The 24,631-nt window shown below is 38.1% G+C and overlaps 1 protein-coding gene and 1 non-coding gene across 2 annotated transcripts in view; both read right to left on the bottom strand.

The window, feature by feature from the left end:
- Positions 1-631: 631 nt before the first annotated feature.
- The window catches only part of CEP295 (centrosomal protein 295), a 43,492-nt gene continuing 19,492 nt past the window's right edge, over positions 632-24,631 (bottom strand). The window contains exons 13-29 of the mRNA XM_071432766.1: positions 23,932-24,023; positions 22,731-23,799; positions 21,606-21,777; positions 21,302-21,454; positions 19,689-19,802; positions 14,188-14,294; positions 12,589-12,703; positions 10,749-10,982; positions 9,053-9,213; positions 8,669-8,822; positions 5,950-6,593; positions 5,249-5,422; positions 4,113-4,230; positions 3,150-3,356; positions 2,455-2,563; positions 1,838-1,937; positions 632-1,013 (exon numbers count right to left, since the gene is read on the bottom strand). Coding sequence (XP_071288867.1) covers positions 966-1,013; positions 1,838-1,937; positions 2,455-2,563; positions 3,150-3,356; positions 4,113-4,230; positions 5,249-5,422; positions 5,950-6,593; positions 8,669-8,822; positions 9,053-9,213; positions 10,749-10,982; positions 12,589-12,703; positions 14,188-14,294; positions 19,689-19,802; positions 21,302-21,454; positions 21,606-21,777; positions 22,731-23,799; positions 23,932-24,023 — 3,771 coding nt within the window. The 3' untranslated portion in view covers positions 632-965. The remainder of the gene's footprint in view (positions 1,014-1,837; positions 1,938-2,454; positions 2,564-3,149; positions 3,357-4,112; positions 4,231-5,248; positions 5,423-5,949; positions 6,594-8,668; positions 8,823-9,052; positions 9,214-10,748; positions 10,983-12,588; positions 12,704-14,187; positions 14,295-19,688; positions 19,803-21,301; positions 21,455-21,605; positions 21,778-22,730; positions 23,800-23,931; positions 24,024-24,631) is intronic.
- On the bottom strand, positions 12,961-13,044 carry LOC139593364 (small nucleolar RNA U2-19). The gene has a single exon (XR_011680273.1). It is a non-coding gene; the product is annotated as a small nucleolar RNA U2-19 (small nucleolar RNA).

Genomic DNA, 24,631 nt, shown 5'->3' on the forward strand with positions numbered 1-24,631 from the left:
ATAATCCCAGTATTACAGCCTCCACCTGACTCCATGGAGTTTAACAAACTGGATCTGGCTTATGGTTTGCTGCTGCAGTACATGTCAACTGCTCCAGATTAAAAGAAATGAGTGAAAAGAAGTGTAGAGTTAACTCATCAAAAATCAGCTTTCTAAGAGTTTCCTTGGAGCAGATTTAGAGGAGGCTGCAAAAATGAGCACAGGGATGGAGCACCTCCTGTGAATAGGCTCAGAGCTGGTGGTCTTCCTGGAGCAGAGAATGCTCCAGGCCAATCTTGTTGGAGCTTTAAGCAGGACCATCTCTTCCCCATTTCTACCTACTCCATGACTTGCTGTGGTGCATTTTAACCAGAAAGAGCATTAATGAAAAGCCCTTGGTACTGCACCTGTTAATAACTAAATTTACAGCAAAAGTTGAGCTTTGAATCTGACCTAATTGATATGTGCTTAGCTCATAAAACAGGGATAGAAAACATCTCTTTGGAATAAGTAAATTTTTAGTTCTCCCATTAAGTGCTTTAAGATGTACCTTGTGACTGCAGGAAACCATACTTCTAGTCTTAAATCACACAGTGCAAAGAATAGACTAAAAACTCCAGCTTTACAGGAGAAAGGTCCTTTTCCCCAGAGATTCAAATAACCTTAAAACTTTATTTAAAAACATTTTATACATGTATATTACAAAACTTACAAAATCTATTTGAAATATTAACATGTAAGAAAAGCCTTTCAGGCCAGTAACTCAGTCTGAGAAACAATGAAGAAAGCATTGTTTCTTCAGTCCATCTGCAGCTGTGGTGAGCTCTGAACAGGGGACCACAGGGGTTTGGGGTACTCAGTGTTCCTACAGCTTAAAGCTGAGGATTCCTAAATGGCTTCACAATTCACCACTGAGGCTGCAGCACCCAGGGGCCTGGATTGTACCAACACCACCATGTGCCCTTGTTGCTCAAAGTCTTTCCCTGTCATGGGGCTTTCCAAGTCTTCTTGGCCCGCAGTTTCTCCAGCATTTTCTGCAAATACAACAAACCATGAGACCACAGTACTGAAGTGGCTGCCCTAAAGCCAGCATGCCTGGGAACTGCCTGTAACCAGAACAGGAATGGGCAGTGCTGTACTGGACAGCAGTGCCTCTGTTCCAGAGAGGCCACAGATTACACGGCAGGGGGAAGGTGGTCATATTCCTCTTTTCTGTTAAGAAGGGATCTCTAAAGCACTGCAACAAGAGCAGCCACTCTCATTCCACCACAAAGCAGGGGAGCTGGTCAGGGCTAAAGGCAGGAATTGGACCTAAATTCCCCCATAGTAGTCACAGCCTGTGAGGATTATCCAGCATTTCCTTTTGTTTGTCTGGGGTGCAGGAGAGGAAATGGGGAATTGACAAGCCCAAGGCCCTTTGTTCAACCCTGTTCCACAACAACTGCCATCAAAACCCCAAGATTCTTGCACCTTTTAAGTTTGGGCATGCCCAGAATATCACCCTCCCTAGGTAGTCAAAGCAGGCCAAAAAACACCAAACCCAGAATGCTACCTTAAAAATAGAAATTTGGTCAAGTTATTATTTTGCTCCAGACTTTAGAGCAGCTGGAGCCTTTTTGCTCAAGCTCAGGTCATGAAATTCAGGCTGAGGCAGACATGCCTTTTAGAGAAAACTTTAGCTCAGTTGTTTTTCACAAGAAAATTCTTGTATGGGCTGTACCAATGGCATCATTTAACATCCAGACTCGTTTGAAGGTCTCCATTTCAGCTCCATTCACACCACATCAGAATTACTCTGGAAGCTCAGTGAAATCAAGAGACCAAAGGGCAAGAGGACACTGTGGGAAGCTATCATTACCTTTTGAAACTCTTTAGCCTTTTCTCTGTTTTTAGCATAAGTTTCTTGCCTTGTTTTTTCTTCATTTCTGATTTTTACTTCTGCAAGCTGATTATAAAGTCTGTGAAAACAACAAAAAAAAAATCAGTGTCTGGGCAGGAAGGAATTGGCAAAGATGGAGTAGGTTAACAAGCTTAAGGTTTTGCCCTGGCTCACTTGCTAGCAATTGGGACAATTTCACTGCATGCCCCAGTAATCCAGAATTGCTTCAAATTCTTTTTCAGCTGCATTAAACAAACCCTGTCCCTGTTCAGAGCAGCACGTGTTGCCTGTTACTGCTCCTAAGTGCCCAAGTGAACTTGGCATCAAATTTCACCCCATGTCAGGCAGTAAGTGGCACAGCTGCCTCAGCAGGTGACACCAGCAGTGACCTTCCTCAGTGCCACCTCTGCACTGGGTACCTGCATCAAACACACCTGGCTCCTCTCCCACCTCTTCAATGTTAAGCAGCACTGGGTCCAACTGTAAGAGCACAGACTGAGCAGCAGCTTTCACAAAACACAGATTAACTACTTTTTCCTGTGGGTTTTTTTTTTTTTTTTTTTCTTTGAGTTCTCTCACTTGTGTTCATGCAATACCTGGATGTACGCTGGTGCATTTCAATTTCTCCAGACTTCCTATTCTCTGGAGAAGATACTTTCACTTCTCCTACTTTTTTCAACTGATTGGCAAGTGCACCATTTTTTCCTAAGGGGAAAAAAAAAAGCCAAACATATGTTTGTATGTATATCCTAAATTTAAATCTCTAGTTCACCTAACTCAAAAGCATGAGATATTTCCAAAGATTTCTAAATGACATGACAAAACCCAAAACAAGCTAGCAGAATGAAGCAATAGAGATGCCATCCTGAGTTAAAATAAATCCCCCCAGTTTCACTCTTGAGGCTGCTGCCTGTGCTTAGGGCCATCCGTGGCTCTCCAGAGCTGACCTCCAAGTCTCCAGGAGCAGGCACTAGAGCATGCACCAGTCTGCTAAACAGGGCTGCTCTGTGATAAGCAGCTGTGGTTTGCAGAGGCACCTGATGATGATAAAGGTGGGCTGATTGTGAAATATGAAGAGCCCCCCTAAGGGCCTTTACAGCACAGGCAGCCAGACAGTGAGGGAAAACAAAGCTCCCTGATTCCCTGAGAAAACAAATTAAAGAATATCCCAGTTTGCAATAGCAAACATTGTAGCAAACAAAAAAAAAAATTATATAAAATTTATTCTTTGATATGAAACAGCAATTGGAGGGATATCTAATGCTGTGTCTTGTCCCCTACATAAACCTACCAGAGAGAAGACCAGACTCCTTCTGTCTGCTTCTTAGATTCTCAGACTTTCCTGCTAGAAGCTTTCTTGCTTCCAGCTTTTCATTTTCTCTCTCCTTATTTTTTATTGCTTCTACTCTTTTCAGAGATTCCTGGATGAAATTCTGCTTTCTTTTTAAAAAAGATTTTTGTAAACTTCCGGATGTAGCTTCAAATTCCAGCAGCATCACTGTGAAAGAAAATGAAAAGTCTCCACATTTCTCACTTCTAACAATGAGCAATAAGTCATGCATTTCAAGGTATTTCTAAAATGCTGAGTTTGTGCACTTTTGTAAATGGCATGAGGAGAATGGCACTGAATGATGAGGCATCTTGCAGAGCCAGCAGCAAACTCAGACCTATGGAATCCAGTAATGGTCTGCAGGTCTGCCCAGACTAATACTCTGAGAAATATTGCATCAAAAGCAGCTGGATGCATCAGAACATGAAGACCTGACAAGTCCTCAACACAATTAAGTTCTGTGAATTCCTGACCTTCACATTACTGCAGCTCATCTTGGACAAAAAAAAGTCAGTATTTTACTACTGTTCCAGACTACCATCAGAATAGGAAAAAGGACAATTCTTTGGCTAAATGACTTGGGGGACTAACAAAAAATTAGAAATAAACAAAAGCACATAAATTATGACAACAAATCAGAAAATGGCACATATTTTTTCAAAATTAAGTCACTACAAAACCAAACAAGTTTAGTGGTAGAGATTCTGAAGTTTCATGAGAGAGAACCTGGCCTAGGAAGACACAAGTCAATGTGACACACACTAAACCTTGGTCAAAGGTACTACAGACCAAGCCTGAACAGCAGGATGCACTTACCTAAGTAAAAGCAGCTCTGAGTTTTCCAAATGAGAGGTGTATTTTGTTGATGATTTTAATACTACAAAATACTTTCTACTTCAGTGTATTGAAGAACCACATAATTACCTGCAGTCTGATGTGATGGACAGTGACTCTTGTTGGGACTCTGAGCTTTGGGAGAACTCTCAGGCCTTGTGAATGCTGAATCATCTGCATCTGGAGTTAGTGGCAAAAATTCTCTCTCCTGTTTCAAATGGATCAGTGATTAGATTGGAAATGCTTAACACGTATGACAAATTTGAGTGAAGCAGTACTACTGTACCACTAGCATAGACCCACTACAAATAAAATACATGCTTTTGCCTTTATGCCTGATGCAAAGAAAAACCAGAAATGGATTTTGGTATGAAAAAGCTGTTTTCTAAAAACTCTTAATACAGGTCTGCAAATCCAATTTCTTTTCCTTTCCTCCTGCTCTCTTCAGTTCTCCCCATCCCCCTCTTCCTGTTCTGTCTTTTCCCCCCATTTTCCAGAGGCAGGTGACACCCACTGCAGCAGTACAGCCTCCAGCTGCCAACCTCCACCTCACCCATGTATCAGCTACCTGATAAAATCCCATCCTTAGACACTTACAATTCTCTAGATGGCTCTAGCAATTAGTGCATGATCTAATCTGTTCATCTAACAGACTCAGTTCTACACTGTAGACACTGGTTCTGCATCAGTGCTTCAGCACCCAAGCTGTGGTCTCACTACAGCCCACCCCTCTGCAGTTTACAAAAGCCTTTGCTTTATATAAGCAAGCAGCAAGAAGAACACCACAGGTTAATTAAGTGTGGCAGTTTTGAAGAGCTGATTCATTTTCCCTCTAACTGCTGTTGCAGTCTGGTATGGCTCCATCCTCACAAGGTGAGGGGATTCTCCTTTTTTTTCCTGTCTAGTCTGTTCAGTTTTCAACTAGTAAAATACAATTCAGTTTTGCAAACACCAGCAAGATGGTTTTGTTTATTGCAGCAAGTCTTCCCAAACTCTATCTAGGTCAATATGACAAGGTAGTGACTCTAAGCAATATCCCAAATTTAGGATCTATTCGATCTCTCTGGAAAACACAACATCAAACCAAGATGATCCAAAGCAATTACAAAACTTGGAGAACACAACAACCTCTTGTTTTTCAACAGTGGATTAACTGCTACAGTGGGGTCTCTCCTTACTGTGATTAATACTAAGTCCAAACCAGAATCACATTAGATAATGCTCACCTCAGTATAAACATTACATTCAGACTGATCCACACATGCTGAGTTATCCATTGCATCCTCCTTAATTTTCTCTTGGTTAGAATGTTCAATGTCTGATTCTACAATACTGATGTCATTGGAGCTTACCAGAGTGAGCTCAGGTTCTTCCATAATACCATGCCCTGACTCAGTCTCCTAGAAAATAAATTAATCAAGACATCAATAAGGAAAAATGCAGTAAATGAAATACAGAAAGAACATTTGTATATCAGAATTCGAAAAACTGAAACGAATAACCCAAAGCAATCAAACAACTACAAAAACTCCCCCTCTCCACAAGTTTAAATTACTTAATTCTAGGGAAATTTTTTTTTAAAGCTACATCAATGCTATTTCTTTAAGTTTGCTTATGCTTTGGTTAATTTATTTACCTCCTTCAGCCTTCTAAATGGAGCCAGCTGCATGAACTCTATGACTTGGTGCTAAGAGAAGGAGATGCAGTAGGGATCCTACAGCTTCTCCAACCATTGTGGGAACTCAGCTCATTTAAACTACTGCTAGTTATCTCAGTGCTAGGATCTGGAAGAAGGAGTAGGGCAAAACTCCAGGAAACAGGAACTAGAACTGTAAAACCAACATTTGCCAAGCTTTCAGATATTAAAGGTCTAAAGGAACTTTGTGCAACAACAAAACCCCTGCTTTTGGAAATTTGTTCTACTCACCCAGACTGGAATATGACATGAGCCTCTGGGCACAGGATAAGAATGTTTTTCGTGTCCTTGGAACAAAGAACTGTTCTGCTGTACAACAGGGTGCAAATGGATGTCTGAGTCTTCCAAGTTGGTTTCTCTGAGAACCCTCAGAGATTCTTGTCCTTCTGGAAAGCTTTGATCTGGCTCCTTCATGTCCATATTGCACTGAGAATGCAGCTCCACAGCTTTATTTACTTCATCTATATGAACTGATTTTTCAGGAAGCTTCACATCCTTCTTCTTATCAAATGCCTCAAAAGGTAACTTTTCAGAAGACACAGTCTCTTTTACTAACTGCTGAGGGAAAGTTTCATCCATTGTAACTGGTATGGGAGCTAGTTGATAAAATGATTTTTGCTCTTCCAGGTGAATCAGACTTTTGTTCTGCAGTTCTTCCACTGAACACTGGAGATTAATACATCTCATACTTCTTGACAGCTCTTCATATGCACTTGCAGGTGAAATACAGCTCTCATTGCCTCTGTTTTTAATTCCAGGGGCTTGTTCAAAAGGTCTCTGTGACACAACATTCCTATCCCCTGGCTGATCAGCATTCTGACAGTCATCACTCAGAGTAGATTCCAATTGCAGTGAGTGAAAAGATTCTTCAGATCCTGTTTAGAAAATTATCAGAAGTCAAACTTCTTGCTAGCAAAACAGAATTTCCACTTTAAGTCTCTCTATAAGAAGATTTTTCACTAATGTATAACAAGAAGTCTAATAAAAAGGAAGAAACAGAAGAAACATTTTGTTTAAAAAACTGCTAAAGCTTCCTCAAACATAATGCCATTAACATTACAGAAAATTATTCCATCACTGTACACAAAACTCCAAGAAACAACACTTGCTGCTTCTTAGAATATGTTTAGGGTTGGACTTTGTGATGGTGCTGACATAGCTACACTGGAAGCCAGAACATTTTGCAGCTCATAGTCTGTAAATGGAAGTCCTCTGAGTCTTTTTTGGGCCTGCAACAAAGTCTCTAAACCAGAAAAAAAAACATTACTTCAGCAGAAAATCTTCAAAGTAGAAAGGAAGATTTAAAGTGCAACAGAGGCTACTGTTCCTACAAGGTACAGTATTGCAACCTAAATTATTTTCTTTTTCTGAGCATAGAAGTCAAGATACCATTTTTCCCCAGAAGAGGCTGGGCAAAGAGAAAGACTGGGTATCAACATTAATTACTGGGGAGGCATTTCAGCAGGACAGCATGTGCCAAACAGACAACAGTGTTGTCTAAATCACGTTTTTTTTGTCCTAAGTTTGCTAGTAAGGTTACACAGACTCCAGCATTGTGCTATCACCAGGCTTTTTATACACATGGAAAGTGCCACAGAAACCTTTAATGGCTTCCTTTAGATATTTTTTTTGCATTCTTTGAAACACAGAAAATATCTAGTTTTACTTGTATAAAGAATATTGTCTTACTGTCTTGCAGTTAATGGGGAGGGGAGAATTACACTGCAACATCAGCCATCAACAGAATATTCTCTGCATGATGCACTTGCATATCAGCCTTCCTTGAACAATCCAAAACAGTTTTTATTTGCTTCGTTTGTTGGTTATTTTTCCCCTCCTTTTAAAGCACAACAATAACTGGTTTGGGATTATGAAAACACTTAAAAGATGGGAAGATTTTGCAGTTAAACCACAAAGATTCTGTCTATAAGCAATTTAGAAACAGAATGGTTTGAAGTTAGAATGGAGCTTCCTAAATCCTATTTGCTGTGACTGCAATCACAACATCTTGAAGTGTCAGCCTCCTCTAGCATTTTTTATTGCTTTGCAAGTCACAAATATAACTGACCAATGACATTTACATTATAACTACATCTATTACTTAAACTATTGTGCCATGTTTCCTGTTCAGCTTTTTGCTGGAGCATCTTGAAACACTGAAACACCTGATTCTTGCTGCAGAAATATTTAGATTGCTACTAGCTGCATTTGGACTTTTTAGAATTTAGAATTACATGAAATATCAAGTTAATTTAAATTTAACTGCACATCACAAAATATTTTTCCTGCTATAAGCTGCAGTTAACTTAATCATAAACTTTCAATCCACTAAATTAATTATTCACTGTAGCTCAAAAGTTGCTGTCGTATCCTCCACTTTATTTTGTAGAGAGATAAGGCAGTTCTGTCAACAAACCAAGAATCACAGTGTGCAGTATACTGCTGTGACTTAACAGAGGGAAAGGAAAATGGAATTATTTCTTGAAGAACACAATGTATTTAAGAGACAAATGACTCAGTTCAGAGAGACTCCAACACATGAATAAGATTTTAATCAATTTTTGGGACCTCCTTACCTTACTCAAATTTACAAAGTAATGGATATACATTAACAAATACTTGAAAAAGGACAGTTTCAGCCAGAGTTGATGTTTCTTTGCCAACCAAATCATCACAGAAGGAATAAGTAACAGAATATCCATTACAGTCATCTGAATATCTGGTCTGCTTGTGTACCACAGTCGTAACTGCTTAAGAAATGAACTTTAAAAAATTTAGGAGTTCTCCCATTAAAGGTGGTGGAGGAGACTGTGTGTGAGAGTGCAGCAGAGTTAAGACATTTCAAAGCAGGGCTGAGGGAAGTGAGATCTGTCCCCACTTCAAACCCACACTAAGGGCTGGTATTTATACACTGGCACAAAGCTGATTTTGAAAACGACACTGAACATACCTAGAGTAACATTTTCTCTAACCAACCCTTCTGATGGAATGTTTTGCCCATTTGCTTCAAGAGTAGAAGGCAGACTGCTTCTTTGTCCATTCAGACTGGAGTTTTCTTCTAGAAATGCAGACACATTTGGACTTTCTGTAGAAAATTCTGAAGTCTAGTGGCATAAAAAAATTTTGATTTAAGATTAATTTTCTCAGAAATATGAAGGATAAAAAGAAAAAGGTAGTTTTTGATTTTTAGGTTATGTTTTCTGCTACAACCAGCAATCTACATACACAAAAAATGCACTGTGTTTTTTTCTATATAGTATAGGGATTATACATTTAAATCTTACAAAAATCTTCAACCAAAGCATTTCCTCCACCAGAGTTTTTTCTGCAGTACCTTGCTAAATTCTCTACTGTGTTGGGAAATTCTGTATTGAGAACAGGATGATGATGATGATGTATCGAAGTCAACACTTGGTTCCAAAGGTCGAAAGATCTGGTGATGGAAGTTTGGAAAAGGTCCCTCCATTTCAGGAAAACAGAGTTCAGTTGCTAGAGCTATAAGAGAAGAGGTTATTTTAAAAACAAACAAACATCACCCACCCCCAAAACAAAAAAAAAAAAAAGCAAACAAAAAACCTCCAAAACCTCCAACAATGGACACATCACAAGTTGTTTCCACATACAGTAAATAAAGCCTATAGAATTCTGCAGGTATACAAATACCAGCTGAAAAACGAAATCTTTACGGCATCCAATTCTTTGACACAATGCAGGTATAAAAAGTAGTAAGAAAGTGCTACCTTGATTCAATTTTATTATTCTTTAAATGAAAAGGTGAAGTCTGTAAGTTCTATGTTCAGCTCTTGTGAGACTGCCTCAGAATTAGTGTGGGTTTCTCAGTACAAAACTCACAACAGAACAAGACCAATGAAGAGGCACAAGGATGATTAGAGGATGGATGAAGCACATGATGTTCAAAGAGCAGCTAAACACCTGAGTTTGTTCAATCTTAAAAGAAGAACTGGGGGTCTGAGGGAAGTGGTACAAAAAATGTCTGCTGTCTATTAAGAGGTACAGTACAGAGAATCCTAGAATAGTCTGGGTTGGAAAGGACCTTAAAGATCATCTAGTTCCATCCAGTGTCCCCTTACTATGGGACACCTTCCACTCAAACAGTTACTCAAAGCCCCATCCAACCTGGCCTTGAACACTTCCAGAGATGGGGCACTCACAACTTTTCTGGGCAACCTGTACTAGCACCCTCACTACCAACCTCAACACCCTCACTATGATTGATTTCTTCCTAGCATTTAATCTGAATCTGCTCTCTGTCAGTTTAAAGAAAATGCAGTCTCCTCAAACATGCAAGAAAAGAAGAAAAAAAAAAAGAAAAAAAAAAAAGAAAGTTATTAAAATGTTGCTTAGTGATATCGAATCTTTGTCCTTGGAGATACTCAGAACTTGCCTGGACAAGCCCTTAAGCAACCTGGTCTAAGTTGGCTCTGCTGTGAGCAGGAAGAATTTGGGTCACATACTAGAAGGTTCTTCCATGTCTAGAAAAATCTATAATTATATGATTTGAAGTTTTCAAACATTCCAGGAAGAAGTGATTTGAATTAAATCTTCATGATCGCTAATAACGATGTTCTTAATTTTCATGAATTATTATCTTTTTCTAGAGAGCATAAAATTCCCACCAGCCAGTCAGAGTTTCACCAACTATGTGACCCCTTGTGAACAATGAAGTATTATATGGTATTTCTGCACCTTCTTGAAGTGAAAGCTGTGCATAAACAAGTGACAAAAATGGCACAGGTAGTGAGCAGCCCAGCCACAGTGGCAGGAAGCTGCACAGAACTGACAGGGATCCAGTCAATCTACTTTTTTTCTGCACTAGGTAATCTTTGTGAACATATATCTAACACCAAGCTCCAAGAACATCAAAGTATTGCATTCTTGCATGTAGAATCCTTATTGACTTTAAAATGTAAATTGAATATAAATAATACAGACCAATGCCTAACACTGAGCAAGCTCCTCATTCTGTATGATCAGAGAGCAGCATAAAAATGCTATAAAATAATGAATACCTTGGAAATGTGTATTGTCCTCTGAGTAAGAGTTCAAGTTCCCAGTAGGTCTCTTCAAGATCTGCTGTATCTGGTTTTCTTTATAAAAACACATCTTTCCTTCAGACAACTGACTTTCAGACACTCCAGACAAAATTTCTTGCCTCTGCTGCAAGGTAAAAGGAAGCGAGGAGTTCCAAGGGTGACTTCCTGTTTCTCTCACAATTCCATCTTCTCTTCTATCAGAAGACAATCCTGAAATAGTAAGTTAGATGTTCACAGTCATGCATACAAACCACTTGCATTACATCATTTGAAATGACAGTGCTTAGCAGCCTGAAATATTCATAGAGTTCTGGGGTTTTGTTTCTTTCTTTTATTGTCTCCTGTCAACGCTCCTACAAACCTCACCACACATTTTCACAAATGCAAGTTGCTAATATCTGATTAGAGAAGAGTCAGTACACGGCACTTTTACAGCTTAGCACTTTTACAGAATGTAGACTTAGGAAATACTGAAATAACAGCAGAAAAGAATTAATACTGCTATTTTATGCTAACTCGCACACCTTTACCTCCTACTGCATATAAACGTGTCAATCCTTTCCTGTGATCTTGAATATCTTCATGACACCCACAGTGGTTTTATTTGTGCTCAAACAGAAATTGCTTTATGCCAACACTAGAAATCTGAGGGATCAAGACAACCAAAATCATGTTCCTAAACAGTACACCAACCCTTCTTAATCTGTATCTTTATTATTTATAAGCTTACAGAAGAACTGCACAAAGCTACCAGAAAAGGTCACTACTAAGCACTGAGTGTATGGTAAAGACACAGCTAGACTTGAAAAATTTATTTAGTCAAATAACTTCTAGTATTTTTCTTCAAGAAAAAATCTGGTATTTTTCTTTCACAACTAAAAAAAGAATGGAGAAGAAAGATTTCAAGAAAATTACCTTAGAAATTACTTTAGCTTTTTTACATCACTAAAACACAGATGTGTCACTTGAGTTAGAAAGCTTACTACTCAAAATAACATCTGTTTGAAAAATTAGGGTTAAAATGAGCCATTGAAATCGCAGGCTGTAAAAACTGTAATCTTCAAAAATTGATTTATAAACATGGAATAACACATATACATATGTTTCTTAAGAAATCAAATGCATGTCAGAATAACCCAATATTAAGCCTCGAAGTAAGTAAATCCAAGGGTCACTATCTAAGCAATTTCAAACTCAATTCCATGTTCATAAATAATACTGTCAGGAAGACTTATGTATTTATAATAAAGGAATTGGTTTTGATTTTATGAAAAACTAACAACATCAAGAGGCAGACTACAGACAAAAAATAGTAAGAACACATATTTCCCAGAAAACTATTAAAAGTCAATATGGCATTCAAATGACATTTCCATAAATAAGACCTTAAGAATTACTGTGGTGACAGGCAGATACTGGAACAAGTCTCTTAACAGCAAGACAATCATAGCTCTGCAATAATCCATGAAATATATTTATTAGGAAACTTTTATCAGTGTATCATTTGATGATAATTTATAAAACAAGAATTGCCACTTGAAAGCTGCTAGTGTTACAGTTGCATAATAAAACTCAAAATATCCTTTGCCAAAGCAGATGTATAATAATATTAAATTATTATAAAAGTAAAAAATCATAACCAGCTAAGAAAACACTCTGGTTATACTCAACTCTATAAGATGTATTAATCAACCTTTGGTGAAATTTGACATAAGCTTATTTCAGAAGAACTTATGTTTGGTGAGTTAGACCCATTCTGCCATAAAATTAAACCACAATTTTCTTTTTACAAGAACAACAAAATCTCAACACCCACCGGTGTCAACAGGGCTTGCATTCAACATGTCAGTGGTTGAAAAGGTGCCAGTGGAAACTGTTGAAGTTACATCACAGGGTATTCGTTGCATGAAAGCCTCTGAACCTGGCACTTCCTAGGATAAAATAACACACCTATTATTACCATGTAGTCACATGTTCAGAAGTAAAGCTGTAAACCCACACATTTTATTCTGAGCTCAGTTCAAGTGTAGGAGCCTTCATGTTTTGCACAGTCAGGCAAATATAGATTCATCCTTGCTCAGTACAACACATTCACCCCCCATGTCCCAGGCACATCACCCCCCAACAGCCCCCTCCCCTCTCTCTCATATACACACACACATTCACACACTCAGTCTCACATAAAGCCTCTCAGAACTGCATACAAATCATGACACCTGGAAGATAAAACAATCTTCTGGTGGTCAGATTTGGCTATTTCTCATCACAGACCCACTTCAGCTGAATTGTGGATCTCAGAGGGACATATATGCAAAACATTAAAAACTCATGAACTTTATAAGTACTTTCAATATTGAGCTTTTTGCATACAGGAGACTTAAAATCTAATTCTCTGAAATTAAACTAAAATATACAAAATCTTCTAAAGCATTATCTTCTTTAATTTTAAGGTAAGCTCTATAAAGTCATGAAGAAGAATTTTGAAGAACTAGATAGAACTAGATGTGAACAGTTCTTCTCAAACTCTGACTTAAAATGTGCCCTAAGAAAATAAAAAATCTAGGAAACCCTTCTGCTACATTTTTCATTACGTACTACTATATATATGTGTGTGTGTGTATTTAACATACACATTTAGAACATTCACATTCCAAGGTACTTTTATATATCCATGTCATAACACAGCATGTTTTAAATACTGTTTTTATCTGCTACCAAAATTATGGAATCTTTGAGGGAGAGAAAGGAAGGAGACTGGTGCTGGTTTTGGCAAGGCTTTTAACACTCTCACAATATTCTATGATGCCAGTTTGGATGTTGCAACCTGGATGGATGGACAGTAAGAAGGGTAAAAACCTGGCTGGATAATCAGGCTCAGAAGTCAGGGACTGAAGGGTTACACACTCTGTGGAGGTGGGGAACAAGTACACAGGGCTCTGTATTTGGCAATGACCCAGAGGAGGTGACACCACACTTTTATCAAATTTGCAGATACATTAAGTCAGGAAGAACATCCCATGCACTGAGCAGCAGTGCTGGTATCCAGAAAGACCTCTGAGTCTGCCTTTACAGGAATGGTATGAAACTCAGCAAAGGCAAAGTCCAGCACCTGGGAAAGAAGAAGCCAGAGCACCAGTCCCAGCTGGGCCTGCCTGGGGAGCAGCACTATGAAAAAAGGAGTCTCAGGAAGCTGAGTGTAACCCATTGGGTGCCCTGACTGAGGAGCAACAGCATCCCATGCTGTATGAACAGGAACAGAGCCAGATGATGCATTACAGTGCTTACCTCTTTACTTGGAGCTTGTTCTACTGCTGCATCTAGAATAGTGCACCCACTCTTAGCCACCCAATATGAAAAAGAAAGATTACACCACAAAATAAAGAGTGAGTTATATGATTATTTTGCTATGACCAACCGTATCATCAAGCCTCAGTGATGGTCCAGAACTTATTCTAAGTCTCTCTCCACCTTCAGCAGCAACAACTGGTGAATCTTGAGACACTTGAGAGTCCTGGGACTGGGCTGAACACAAAAGTAACAGAAGCAATGAGGAACAAAAAGCCATTTTCGAGTTCATAGTGAGCAATGCACAGCAGAGGGCAGTAACACTCCACTGCTGCTGGCCTCACTCTTCAGGCACTGATTCTGCCCGGCCTTAACCACTTTCACCTACACAGCAGTTTCTGCTGCACCACACCACCAACTTCATCAGTGACCTGTGGTCCTTGACACACCTTCCTATAATTTCTAACTACCACAGAGCAGGCAGGAAGAGCTGGAAATTCATGTTTTGGCTTAGCAGAATGAAACATGGCTTTGCCAGTGTTATCACAGTCATTTCAATGGAGTGGGGAGATCCTTTACAATCTACCATCACAGTGATTACAAAGAAAAGCAGACATTCTGAGTCAGAGAAACCAGAAGAACTGAATTGCTTAACTACAGCATGACTAATACCATGGAACTGAGTCACTTTTGCCATAATGCTCTTACACATAAAAGTAAGATCGGTACCTGCAAAAAAACCACCACAGCAGCACCCAACAAATGCAATTTCTGCATTCAGTGCTGATAAGCACTTTCAAAGTTTGACAATTCTATGATTATAAGTTAACTGTCACAAACAAATACATATTATTATTTCCAGTATAGTTTTCAAGAAAGAAGTGCTAAGTATGAAACCGAAATTAAACACAAGTGAAGTAGGCATGTTCTCTCCTAATTCTAAAAAGGCCGCTCATGACAGACATTTCAAATCCCCAGCTTTTATAAGACTCTCTACTTAAGCAGATCTAATTTTTTCTGAATCCTAACACTGGTTTGTACTTTGTGTATGCTGAAATTCAGCTTCTTACCAAATGGCAAACTCTGGTTGTTCTAATTTATACTATTAAAAAAAGGGAAATGTTTCCTCTGTAAAGCAACAACAGTAATGGACTGATATGATATGACAATAATAAAGATTGTGTTCTCAATAAATATGAAGCATTTTGAACCTCATTTTTCAGGGAGAGGAACAAAGTCCAAGATTTCTTATAGTCACTATTATCCAGTAGACATCTAGGAGAAAGTACAAAACATAAATGGAAATACATCTAAAACACATTTATTTAGAGGTTAAGTACTCAACTCAAGTCTGTTCCTCTTCCTTGGAGCAGAATACAGCAGAGAGAGGATGCTGGAAATAAGCAAGGCCTTCAAGGAAATTCCTTGAAGAAGCATGAAAACTGCAATCATCTAATCAATTGCTATGTATACATCTCCATAGGAGAAAAAATGCATAGCACAAATGATTGCTAAACCTAAAGCAATAACAAGAAGCAGTGTCTAGAAATGGCTGTCAGATGTTCAGAAACTAGAAACAGACTATTTATTTTAAAATTTAATAAAAAAGTAAATGCTGGAGCAAGCTACCACATAATTCTCCATTTCTTGATACCTTTCCATCAACATTAGAGATATTTTTCTGAAAGAAGTTATTTTATTTTCTCTAGAATATCACCAGGACAGGTGATTCAGGACACACTAGAGATGAGATTCAAGCATTTAATAATCTCTTGTATATAAATTCTGTGGACAGCTATGTTACAAATATTTCATTACTGAACTGCAATAACCTGCACTGTTCTTGTGATATTAATACCAGGAATGAACAGTATCAGTTTCATGCTATAAACCAAATTATTTAATTAAAACTCCATGCTCATATCCCATGACTTTATTATATTAATATCTCTAAAAATCCTGTATTTGGTGATTCATAAAGGAAGGTTTTTCAGTCTTTCTCCCTCCTCTAAAATAATAGTGCAAGGTTCTTACAGCATCCTGATATCAACATGGGAATTTCATGTTTTAACTTTCTGGCCACCACAATGTCACAAAGAATTTATGTTTAAAAGCTGAATCTGCAATATCTCAAATGCTTATTTCCCCCCCCCCCCCCCCCCCCCCCAAGAGGAATGACAGTAAAATAGCAACAATTATTTCAGGGTACAATTTGAAAGACATGACCAAATATCCAAACACTCAGTGAAGACAATATAAAAACAAGGCTTAGTCCAAATCCAGACATGTAGACAAACAAGGAAACAAACAGAAGCTAAACTGGTAATGGAAAAGGCAGTCTGTTGAAATGCCAAATTATGGACAACTATTTGTGATTACTAAAGATAAACTGAAATCTTAGGTTAGCCTGGATCACAAAATAGTCATGCTTGGAATAACATCCCTGTACACAGTAGCAACACATGAAGATAATCACATCTGGAACACTGCTCAAGGGAACCACTGCAGATATACAGAGAGACAAGTCTGATGAAGAGTCCTCAAGGAGAACTGTGGAAGAGGTGTATGTATCAAACCTAGTCACTAGTTGCAAGTTGACTTGCTAAGGAAATTAGGTTTATGCAATCAAACTGCCTGTCTCAGCTGCAGGGTTACTCTGTAATTCCCTATTAACTGTTTGAATCCTATTGGCCCATTCTAGCCAAACAGGATTGGAAAGAACATCAAGTGTCCCAAGTTCCCAATTCATCCTATCAATGCATCAGTGGCATGTAAAAGAGCAACTCAGATTTTAGACTCACTGGTGGCACTCAAGGCATCATCACTTCAGTTACCTGTTCTCTGGCTGCAACCAGCTGATCAGTTTGTGTAGCACTTGCAACCACTCAGTACTGAGCACAGGGATTCATCCCCCCTAACCACAAGGAATCCTTAAGACCCATTTTACAGACATGGCTGCCTTTAAATTTGAGAGGCAAATTATACAGGCAGCTAATTACAGACTTTTCAAAAAAATTGCCTGTTACCCAAGCCAAATCTCCTATCAAAGGAAACTCACCTCTGTTGATAAAGCATCTGCATGTAAAAAGCAGACTTACCAACTTTTTCTTTTCATCTTTTATTTATGATGTGAAAAAGCATGTGAGCAGTGACTAGGGATTTGTACACATCTAGTGGTTTTGTAATCATGAAAGCAGTACAACTCCTAAGTTGTAAAGACTTATATTATCTGGTCAAAGGTTCAAACCAGCAAGAACATTACTGCAAAGAACAAGGTCAAGGATCACACAAAGCACTCATTTGCTCTTACCTGTAGAGATACAATTACATCTTGAAAACATGAAAAAAATGCAAACATGTTCTGGTAAGAATCAAGTAGCAAAAAATATTTAAAAACAAAATTAAATAAAAAATCATAAGCAACAACCTAAAATGAACCTTAAATTTTCCCTTCAGGAACTCTGTATTTAAAGTGTAAGGGGCTGTAGGTTTTCTTGCTGAAATACCACACTAGTTACTGAAAGTACCCAAGAGAGCCTCATAGCCTATATGTTTTCAAGATTATTGCTGGCACTTTTGGTTGCTGATCTGCTCAAGAGGGCAATCCTCTTAAACATATAATCACAGAAAGCTTTGGGGGTTTTTTCTTTTAATATAGATGTTCACATAAAGTTTCCTAATCCTCTTACATAAACTATTGCATTGTTCATATACAATAGTCTATAATGTAAAAATGCACTACACCAAGATATTTTATATTAATTTGGTAACAGCTGCTCTAGCAACGGTTCTACAACTTACTCAGAAAAATACAAGTCTTTTCATCAAATATTGTTAAAAGACAAAATGTTTTCATGATAATTGAAGTTCAAAGATAGATATACTTCAAAAGGGGCATTCTGAGAAATAAAGAAACAGCTGAAGGAAAATGAGCTTATATGTACTTATTCAAAACAACTCCAATTCCAAGTAAATCTGATTGAATTGGAAATGATGTGTCAATGCAAACAAAATGAAAAATTAAAGCTTAGGGCCAGTGAAGAAATTTCTAGCAAAACCAGGACACGTATACTACATAGCTGTATTGCTTGTAACAATGGGCATATGAAAGCTGCTAAGTTTCTGAGAACTCCTCTGCAGCTCCAGTAATATTTTAGATGGATACTGAAAACTGTACTGGACCATGCAACACTGTCATCTTGTAATAAGCTTCAGATTGCTTTAGTGAATGTTTTACAAACTAGTCATCTTTGTTCTTTTATAAAGCCAGTCAAGTTACCCATAACGTGCTTAGTAGGTTTCAATGTCCTTTTAACAAAATTATTTTGAACATTCAAAAACTTTATAACAAAATTTTTTTTCTTGATAACCAAAACAACTTGTTTTATCTTATGGAATCAGGAAACTCTGCCACCTATGAACATGGCCGATCCTCAAAGGTATCCTTGTTCAGTAAAAGCTCTTCACAGACAGACAAGAATAGAGCTAAAGCAGTCCTTACAATATTACACTGCTGCTCCTTTTGACATATTCACTGGAGCATGTGAAAAGCCTATGATGGCTACTAGGAAAGGTCAAAGCAGAATGGACCTCTCTTGAATACTGGCTATGCACAGACTTTTCCTAGACAGGAGAGCAGTCACAGCTACTTGAGAATTCCAGGTGTCTGGCTCAGCTCTAGCACTGTGTTAGTCTCACAAGCTGAGAGTCAAGGCTAATGCACTGTGAGCTGATAGTCACAACTGCCTAATTAAACAGAAATTGCAGATACAAAATAATTACCTGACACCAAACAAGGCAATGGGTCACAAGGAAATGGAATGAAGCTGCATTAGGGCAAGCTCAGACAGGACATTAGGAAAAGGTTTTTCACTGAGAGGGCGGTTAGTCACTGGGACACATTCCCCAGGGAAGTGATCATAGCACTAAGGCCATCAGAGTTCAAGGAGCAACTGGGCAGTGGTTTAGTTTTAGGTAATCCTGGGAAAAGCAGGGAGTCAGACTCAACAAACCTTATAGGTCTTTAAATTTGAAATATTCTACAATTGTCAATTTTCAGGTCTGTCACACCTAAGACATTATTCTTTCCAAGTTTTCTTGAGCTGATAAGATCTCAGCCTTCTATTTTTTGTCTCAACCATATTTTTAAGTAATTTCTTATACACACTGATCTTTCAACGGACATCTAGATCAACACATTAACAGTCCAGAAGTCTTTTTAAGCACTGGTTTCCCGTCTATCAATACAAGAATCACTGGGTACTGAATCAGGAATGCCACTGGTCTACCCAAAATAGGTTCCCACCTGGAATACCTGCAAACCTTTACAATTCTAAAGGTTACAGATGAAAAGCACATGCCCTGGACAAGAAACTGTGGATCAGCAATGAAGTGTCCTGCAATGTGGACTTGTTACCAGAATGGTGATGGATCACAAAAACCTAAAAGACAAAAAACTCATTCATTTTGAAACAAGTGCTTATTGAAACATCTTTTTTAATACTCAAAATTCAATGGCATTAAATAGCACTGCAGGTTCTTTAACAGCCAGGTCATATTCTACACATAAACAGCAAAATCAGCAATGTTGAATGGCTGAATGGTGTTCTTGAAGGGAGAGGATTTCCTCACCTGACTCACATGAAGTTTCAGCAGCCATCATCAGCAATTCTTGTAATAATCTTCCTGGTGGATTAGTTTGCCTTGGACTTTCATTGGAGGCTTTTCCTTCATAGCTTGTTACGCCTGAGGGAAAGATACCTTCATGAAGAGCATGATGTTTCACACATGCAAACTCCCTAGAGGTTGAAATCTGAGCAGTTTCTCTAAAACCATCATCTGTTTTATCTGGATTTAAAACACCTGCAATCAGTTTAGGTATAAAAAGGAAGTGTTTTGCACTTCATGAGGAACATTAAGATGCATATTCTATTCTACAGAAATACACTGCTGAATTTTTATGGTCTCCATTTTAATGAATTTAGCCATATCACATCAGTCTATGCCATTATACAGGCTGAAAGATTATGCAGATCATAGACTTCTCAAAAACTAATTCCTAACTCCACCAAAGTAATTCTTCAAAAAAAATCTCTAATTTTTTCACACAGCAAGTCCAAGAAAAGTTGCAAAAAATTGTAACTTCTCCAGATCCAGAGGTAATACAACTTCTCTGCTATGGTTTAAAGATTTCTTTCTCTGCAACCCAGCCCACAAAACAGCCCTTTCTGGCCAACCAATCCAATAAAAATCTCAAGTTTTTACTACCTACCATTACCAATGGTTTGATAATACAAGAATAAATCACCTATGGATCATAACAGTATTATACAGCTAAGTTTAAGTTACTAAAGTTCAAGTTTAAGCTACTAAGCCAAGTGCTTTTGAGAACATAAATATATTCTTCCATCAGAACCTTCCCCAACAGAACTTGCTATCTAATCAAGATATCAAATTGGTCCAACAAGAATTCTTCTGCATAAACTGATGCTGACTAGTAATAATTGAAGGATGTCCCGTATCAGCTGTTTCATTATTTTGCAAGGAATAGGCCTGACTGGCCTATAATTACTCACATTGTTCTGCTGAGCCTTTTTAAGAACACAACATAAAAAGCTCTGTAAAATACGCATTACATTTTAGATGTGAAGAGACACTGAAAAAAAATTAAATGTTTACCTCTAGAAAACATGAGTTTGTTGTACCTGTTAAAGAATATTCCTTACAGAGAATTGCAAAGCATTGCCAGCTGACTGTAACAAATATGTTTATAAAATTTTTATTGCTCTTCAAGTTTTTGCAACGAGTGTTTTTTAACTAGAAAAAACAATTTAAAAAGATGGCCTAAAAATTTCTGTAGAAGCTTGATACTAACACCTTACTTGAAAGATTTCACAGTCACTTACTTGGTATAATCAAAAAGTAAACCATTAAACAAAATCTACCAACTTCTCTTTAGACTTACTGTAAAACTGCCTATTAACCCAGATCCTGCCCAAAAGAAATATCAACAGGGAACTCAGGTCATGGAGTAACTGAATTTTCGTTTCCTGGTGTTTAAATTTTGTTTAAATGATGTTTTTCTAGACAGACACTCACAAAAGAAAACTCTTCTGAACTACAATTTTGCCAGTTATACTTTAAGAAAGGCAACAGTATCAGCTATAATTTCCTAATAATCTCAAAGACTATATTCCTCCAATCTATTACTCATAACAGCACTTATTACATATTTTATACTTTACCTGCCAAAGAGAGGCTGCAATTCTTCGGCGTGTCTACCTCTGGTATAACACTAAGTTCATGCTGTTCCAAACCAAGACCTAACTTGACTTTAGTCACTGGTGGTTTGGAAGATCTCAATTTCTGTTCTTTACAGAGAACTTTCTCAGGTTGTTCTGCAAAACAAAGTTTAGTATGTTGCAATAATATGTGTACAAACACACACACACACACACACTCTTCCAATAACTTGGAGAGATGGAAGAGAACTCCAACTCAGCTGTAAAGCAATAAAAATTATAATGAAAAACAACACAACAGCCTTACCAGTTTGTTCAACTGGGCCAATGCACCGTGAAATTGTTTCACTTCCGTGAAATTTACTCCTGCCACAATTCTCTTGCTGGTAGTTTTCTGAGACTTGCAAGAAGTCAGTTGTCTTAATACTGACAGGTTTTTGTGCCTCTGTCATTTCTTCATTTGGGCACATATGTCTCACCTGAGAAGGGAGGAAGCAGTTTTATATAAGATTATATTTATACTCATTTTTCAAAAGAGCATTTTCTCTTGTGTGTATTCCATGCAGGACAACATTAAGCACATTGAGAAAGTAATTCAATTATACAGGATACCAAACAGATCTGCTTAGCTCACAAAAACATTTGGACATGGAGATATTTTACTGAGCTCTACAAACCTAATGTGCTAAATCACAATTAGTTACATTTTCAAGGCCTTTGTGAGATTAGATCAGAGTACTCATCATTTTTAACACGAAGATTTCCCAAAAAGTCTGCTTTTACTTTTTCTGCTCCTGAATTCAAGAATTTTAGCTGCTTGGAAACTGTGAAATCAAAAGACAGGAACTACAGGGAACAGTTATTCTTCTAAAATGGCTTCTGTTTAAAAAAAACCCAAAAATACAAGGAGAGGCAAAAGGAGGCTCTTTATAAGCTCAAAAATAAACTTGGATTTTTCTTCTGTTACTGAGAAACAAGCAAAATTACAACTTGAGGCTGCAGCGGCCAAACCAATTTCATAGTGGGTACACACAAAAAGACAAACTTGAAAAATTATCTATTCAAAATGATTGTGATATCCTTTCAGGTATTACTTATGTATTTTTAATACAAGAGCTGCTTAACACATAGAGGTGCATTTACAGATATGAAGACAACTCTACCTATAGGTATTCAGACAACAATTTCAATAGGCAATACGTTCAGAGACCAAGCAAAGACCTTCACAGTATTTCTATTAGACTTAATAAAACTGTGCTCTCAGAGCTTTACAGAGGAAAAGCACTGATTAGAATCGGAAGTCCTAATTGAAATTTTCATTATGGGAAATCACCTAAAACTATCAACACTCCATGGGGGTACAATGTAGCATTGACTTGTAGGTTTGATCACCTACTGATGATTACCCATGCAAAGTGTTTCTGAAGCTTACCTGCTTGTTTAGAAGTTCTTTCAAAGCCTCTTGCTGTCTCTGCATCTGTTCCTTCAATTTATCTTGCTTCTGTAGAAGTAGTTTTTCTTGTATTCTCTGTTTAGAAAGAAGAGCTTCTCTTTGTGCATCTAGCTGCTCTTGCAATTCTTTCAAATACTTTTGCTGAGCTTGGATGCTTTCTGATGAGGCCAACACTCTGTCCCTTAAGCTCAGTATACCAGAATAATTTAATGAAGATGCATCTCCTGCTTTTGACATCAAGAATTCTTCAACACCCTGGGCTTTAGATTCTTCATGCACTAGAACTGTGGGTTCAGAAAGACTGAGAGGTTGATCAGGGCTTGTTTTGCTGCTGCTCTCTACAGATCCCTGCTGACAGGTTAAAGGATCAGCCAAGGCTGATCTCTTTGTGGCTGGCATGACAGATGTCTTAAATGGATGCTCTTCTCCAGCTTCTGTCTTGTTTCGATAGTTAGATATCTTCTGAGGTAACTCTTTAGAGTGTACTGTTTCTGAAGACTCAGAGGAACTTTCTGCAGGCAACACAAATCTAAAGTGCTGTTGGTGTGCTTCGGGTTGTGTTCTTACTGCAGTCACTTCTTTCCTGACTGACCCTGATGGTAAATGGGACTGGAATGGCTCTCTGATGTGATTATTGGCAGTTTCAAATATTTCCACTTGTTCCTGTGAAGGACGGTCACAGGGCAAGTGAAACCCTCCATGCTTCAATTCTGCTGCTTCTGAGAACTGCACTGATTTTCTAGGACAAATATTATGCACTTGCTCTTGCTGCTTCTGTGAAGACGGCTTTTCCAACATACCCAACGTTCCTGAAAACACAGGTAATGACTGCACATACTCTTGGGCGTGAACTTGTTCTGATGCCTGGTACTGCGCTGGCTGCACTCCTTGTGTCTGCAGGGGCAGCTCTGAGACCAGCTCGAAATTAATGGGCTTTGTTTCCCTGGTGCTCAGAGGTGTTTCAGAAGCAGACAGGTACCTTTGCCTCAGTGTATTTTGATACTCCTGTAGATTCTTTCTAACTTCTTCAATGGTTTGTTTGTGCAACCTGAACAGAACGAAAACATGAATCTTTTCAAAGCAGTGCAAAAAGAAACAGCAATTTCAATAATCAAGGCCATTCAAATTGCTTTGAACAGGCATTTAATAAAGACACTTTACATTCCATAAAGACACTTACCTTTTTTGCTGCAGAAGGCGTTGTTGAAAATTACGTATCGTCTGTTTACGACTGTCTTCTCCTGGACTCCTGGCTTCAGATATATTTCCAGTCTAATCAAAATAAAATAATTTTAATTGCACATATACAACTAACTCACAGAAAACTATTATGGCATCAGCCTTAAGCTGTATGCTCTTGCACCTAAGTTTACAGAAGCTGCTGGGTACCACCATGTTTGAAGTCTGTGAGATTTCAGCCTGAGGCAATGAAGCTAAAGGAGTTTCTAGAGCAGATGGCCCACAGCTACAGCCTCTCTCTGCACACACCATCAAAGTCAATGGTGCTTACAGCAGCTCAGCCTAAAGAGGTAAATATACCCTGCAAACTCAGGGAGCAATGAGCCAGTGTAGCTGCATTTCCAAGGCAATCAGGCTCTCAAAAGAGTACTGGTTGTGCAAGTGAAGCAAGATTTTATATATAAAAAGATTACTTTCCTTCAACATCCTCCATAAATTTCTCTTCTTTAAGCAGCTGTTTGAGATTTAAACAAAGACAGAGGCAGATTTTTCTCTTTTCCCTCCCACCATGATTTTTTTTACCTTTCTGAAAAAGGTTATGTCTATATGTACAATCATTATGTGACTATAATTAGATTTTACTAACAGGTATTATTATCAAGGCTGCCCCCAGAACTGCAGAGAGACAATACAACAGCAAA

Source organism: Agelaius tricolor, unplaced genomic scaffold (genome assembly GCF_023055355.1).
Source record: "Agelaius tricolor isolate 1412-34295 unplaced genomic scaffold, bAgeTri1.0.p SCAF_9, whole genome shotgun sequence".
Lineage (NCBI taxonomy): Eukaryota > Metazoa > Chordata > Aves > Passeriformes > Icteridae > Agelaius > Agelaius tricolor.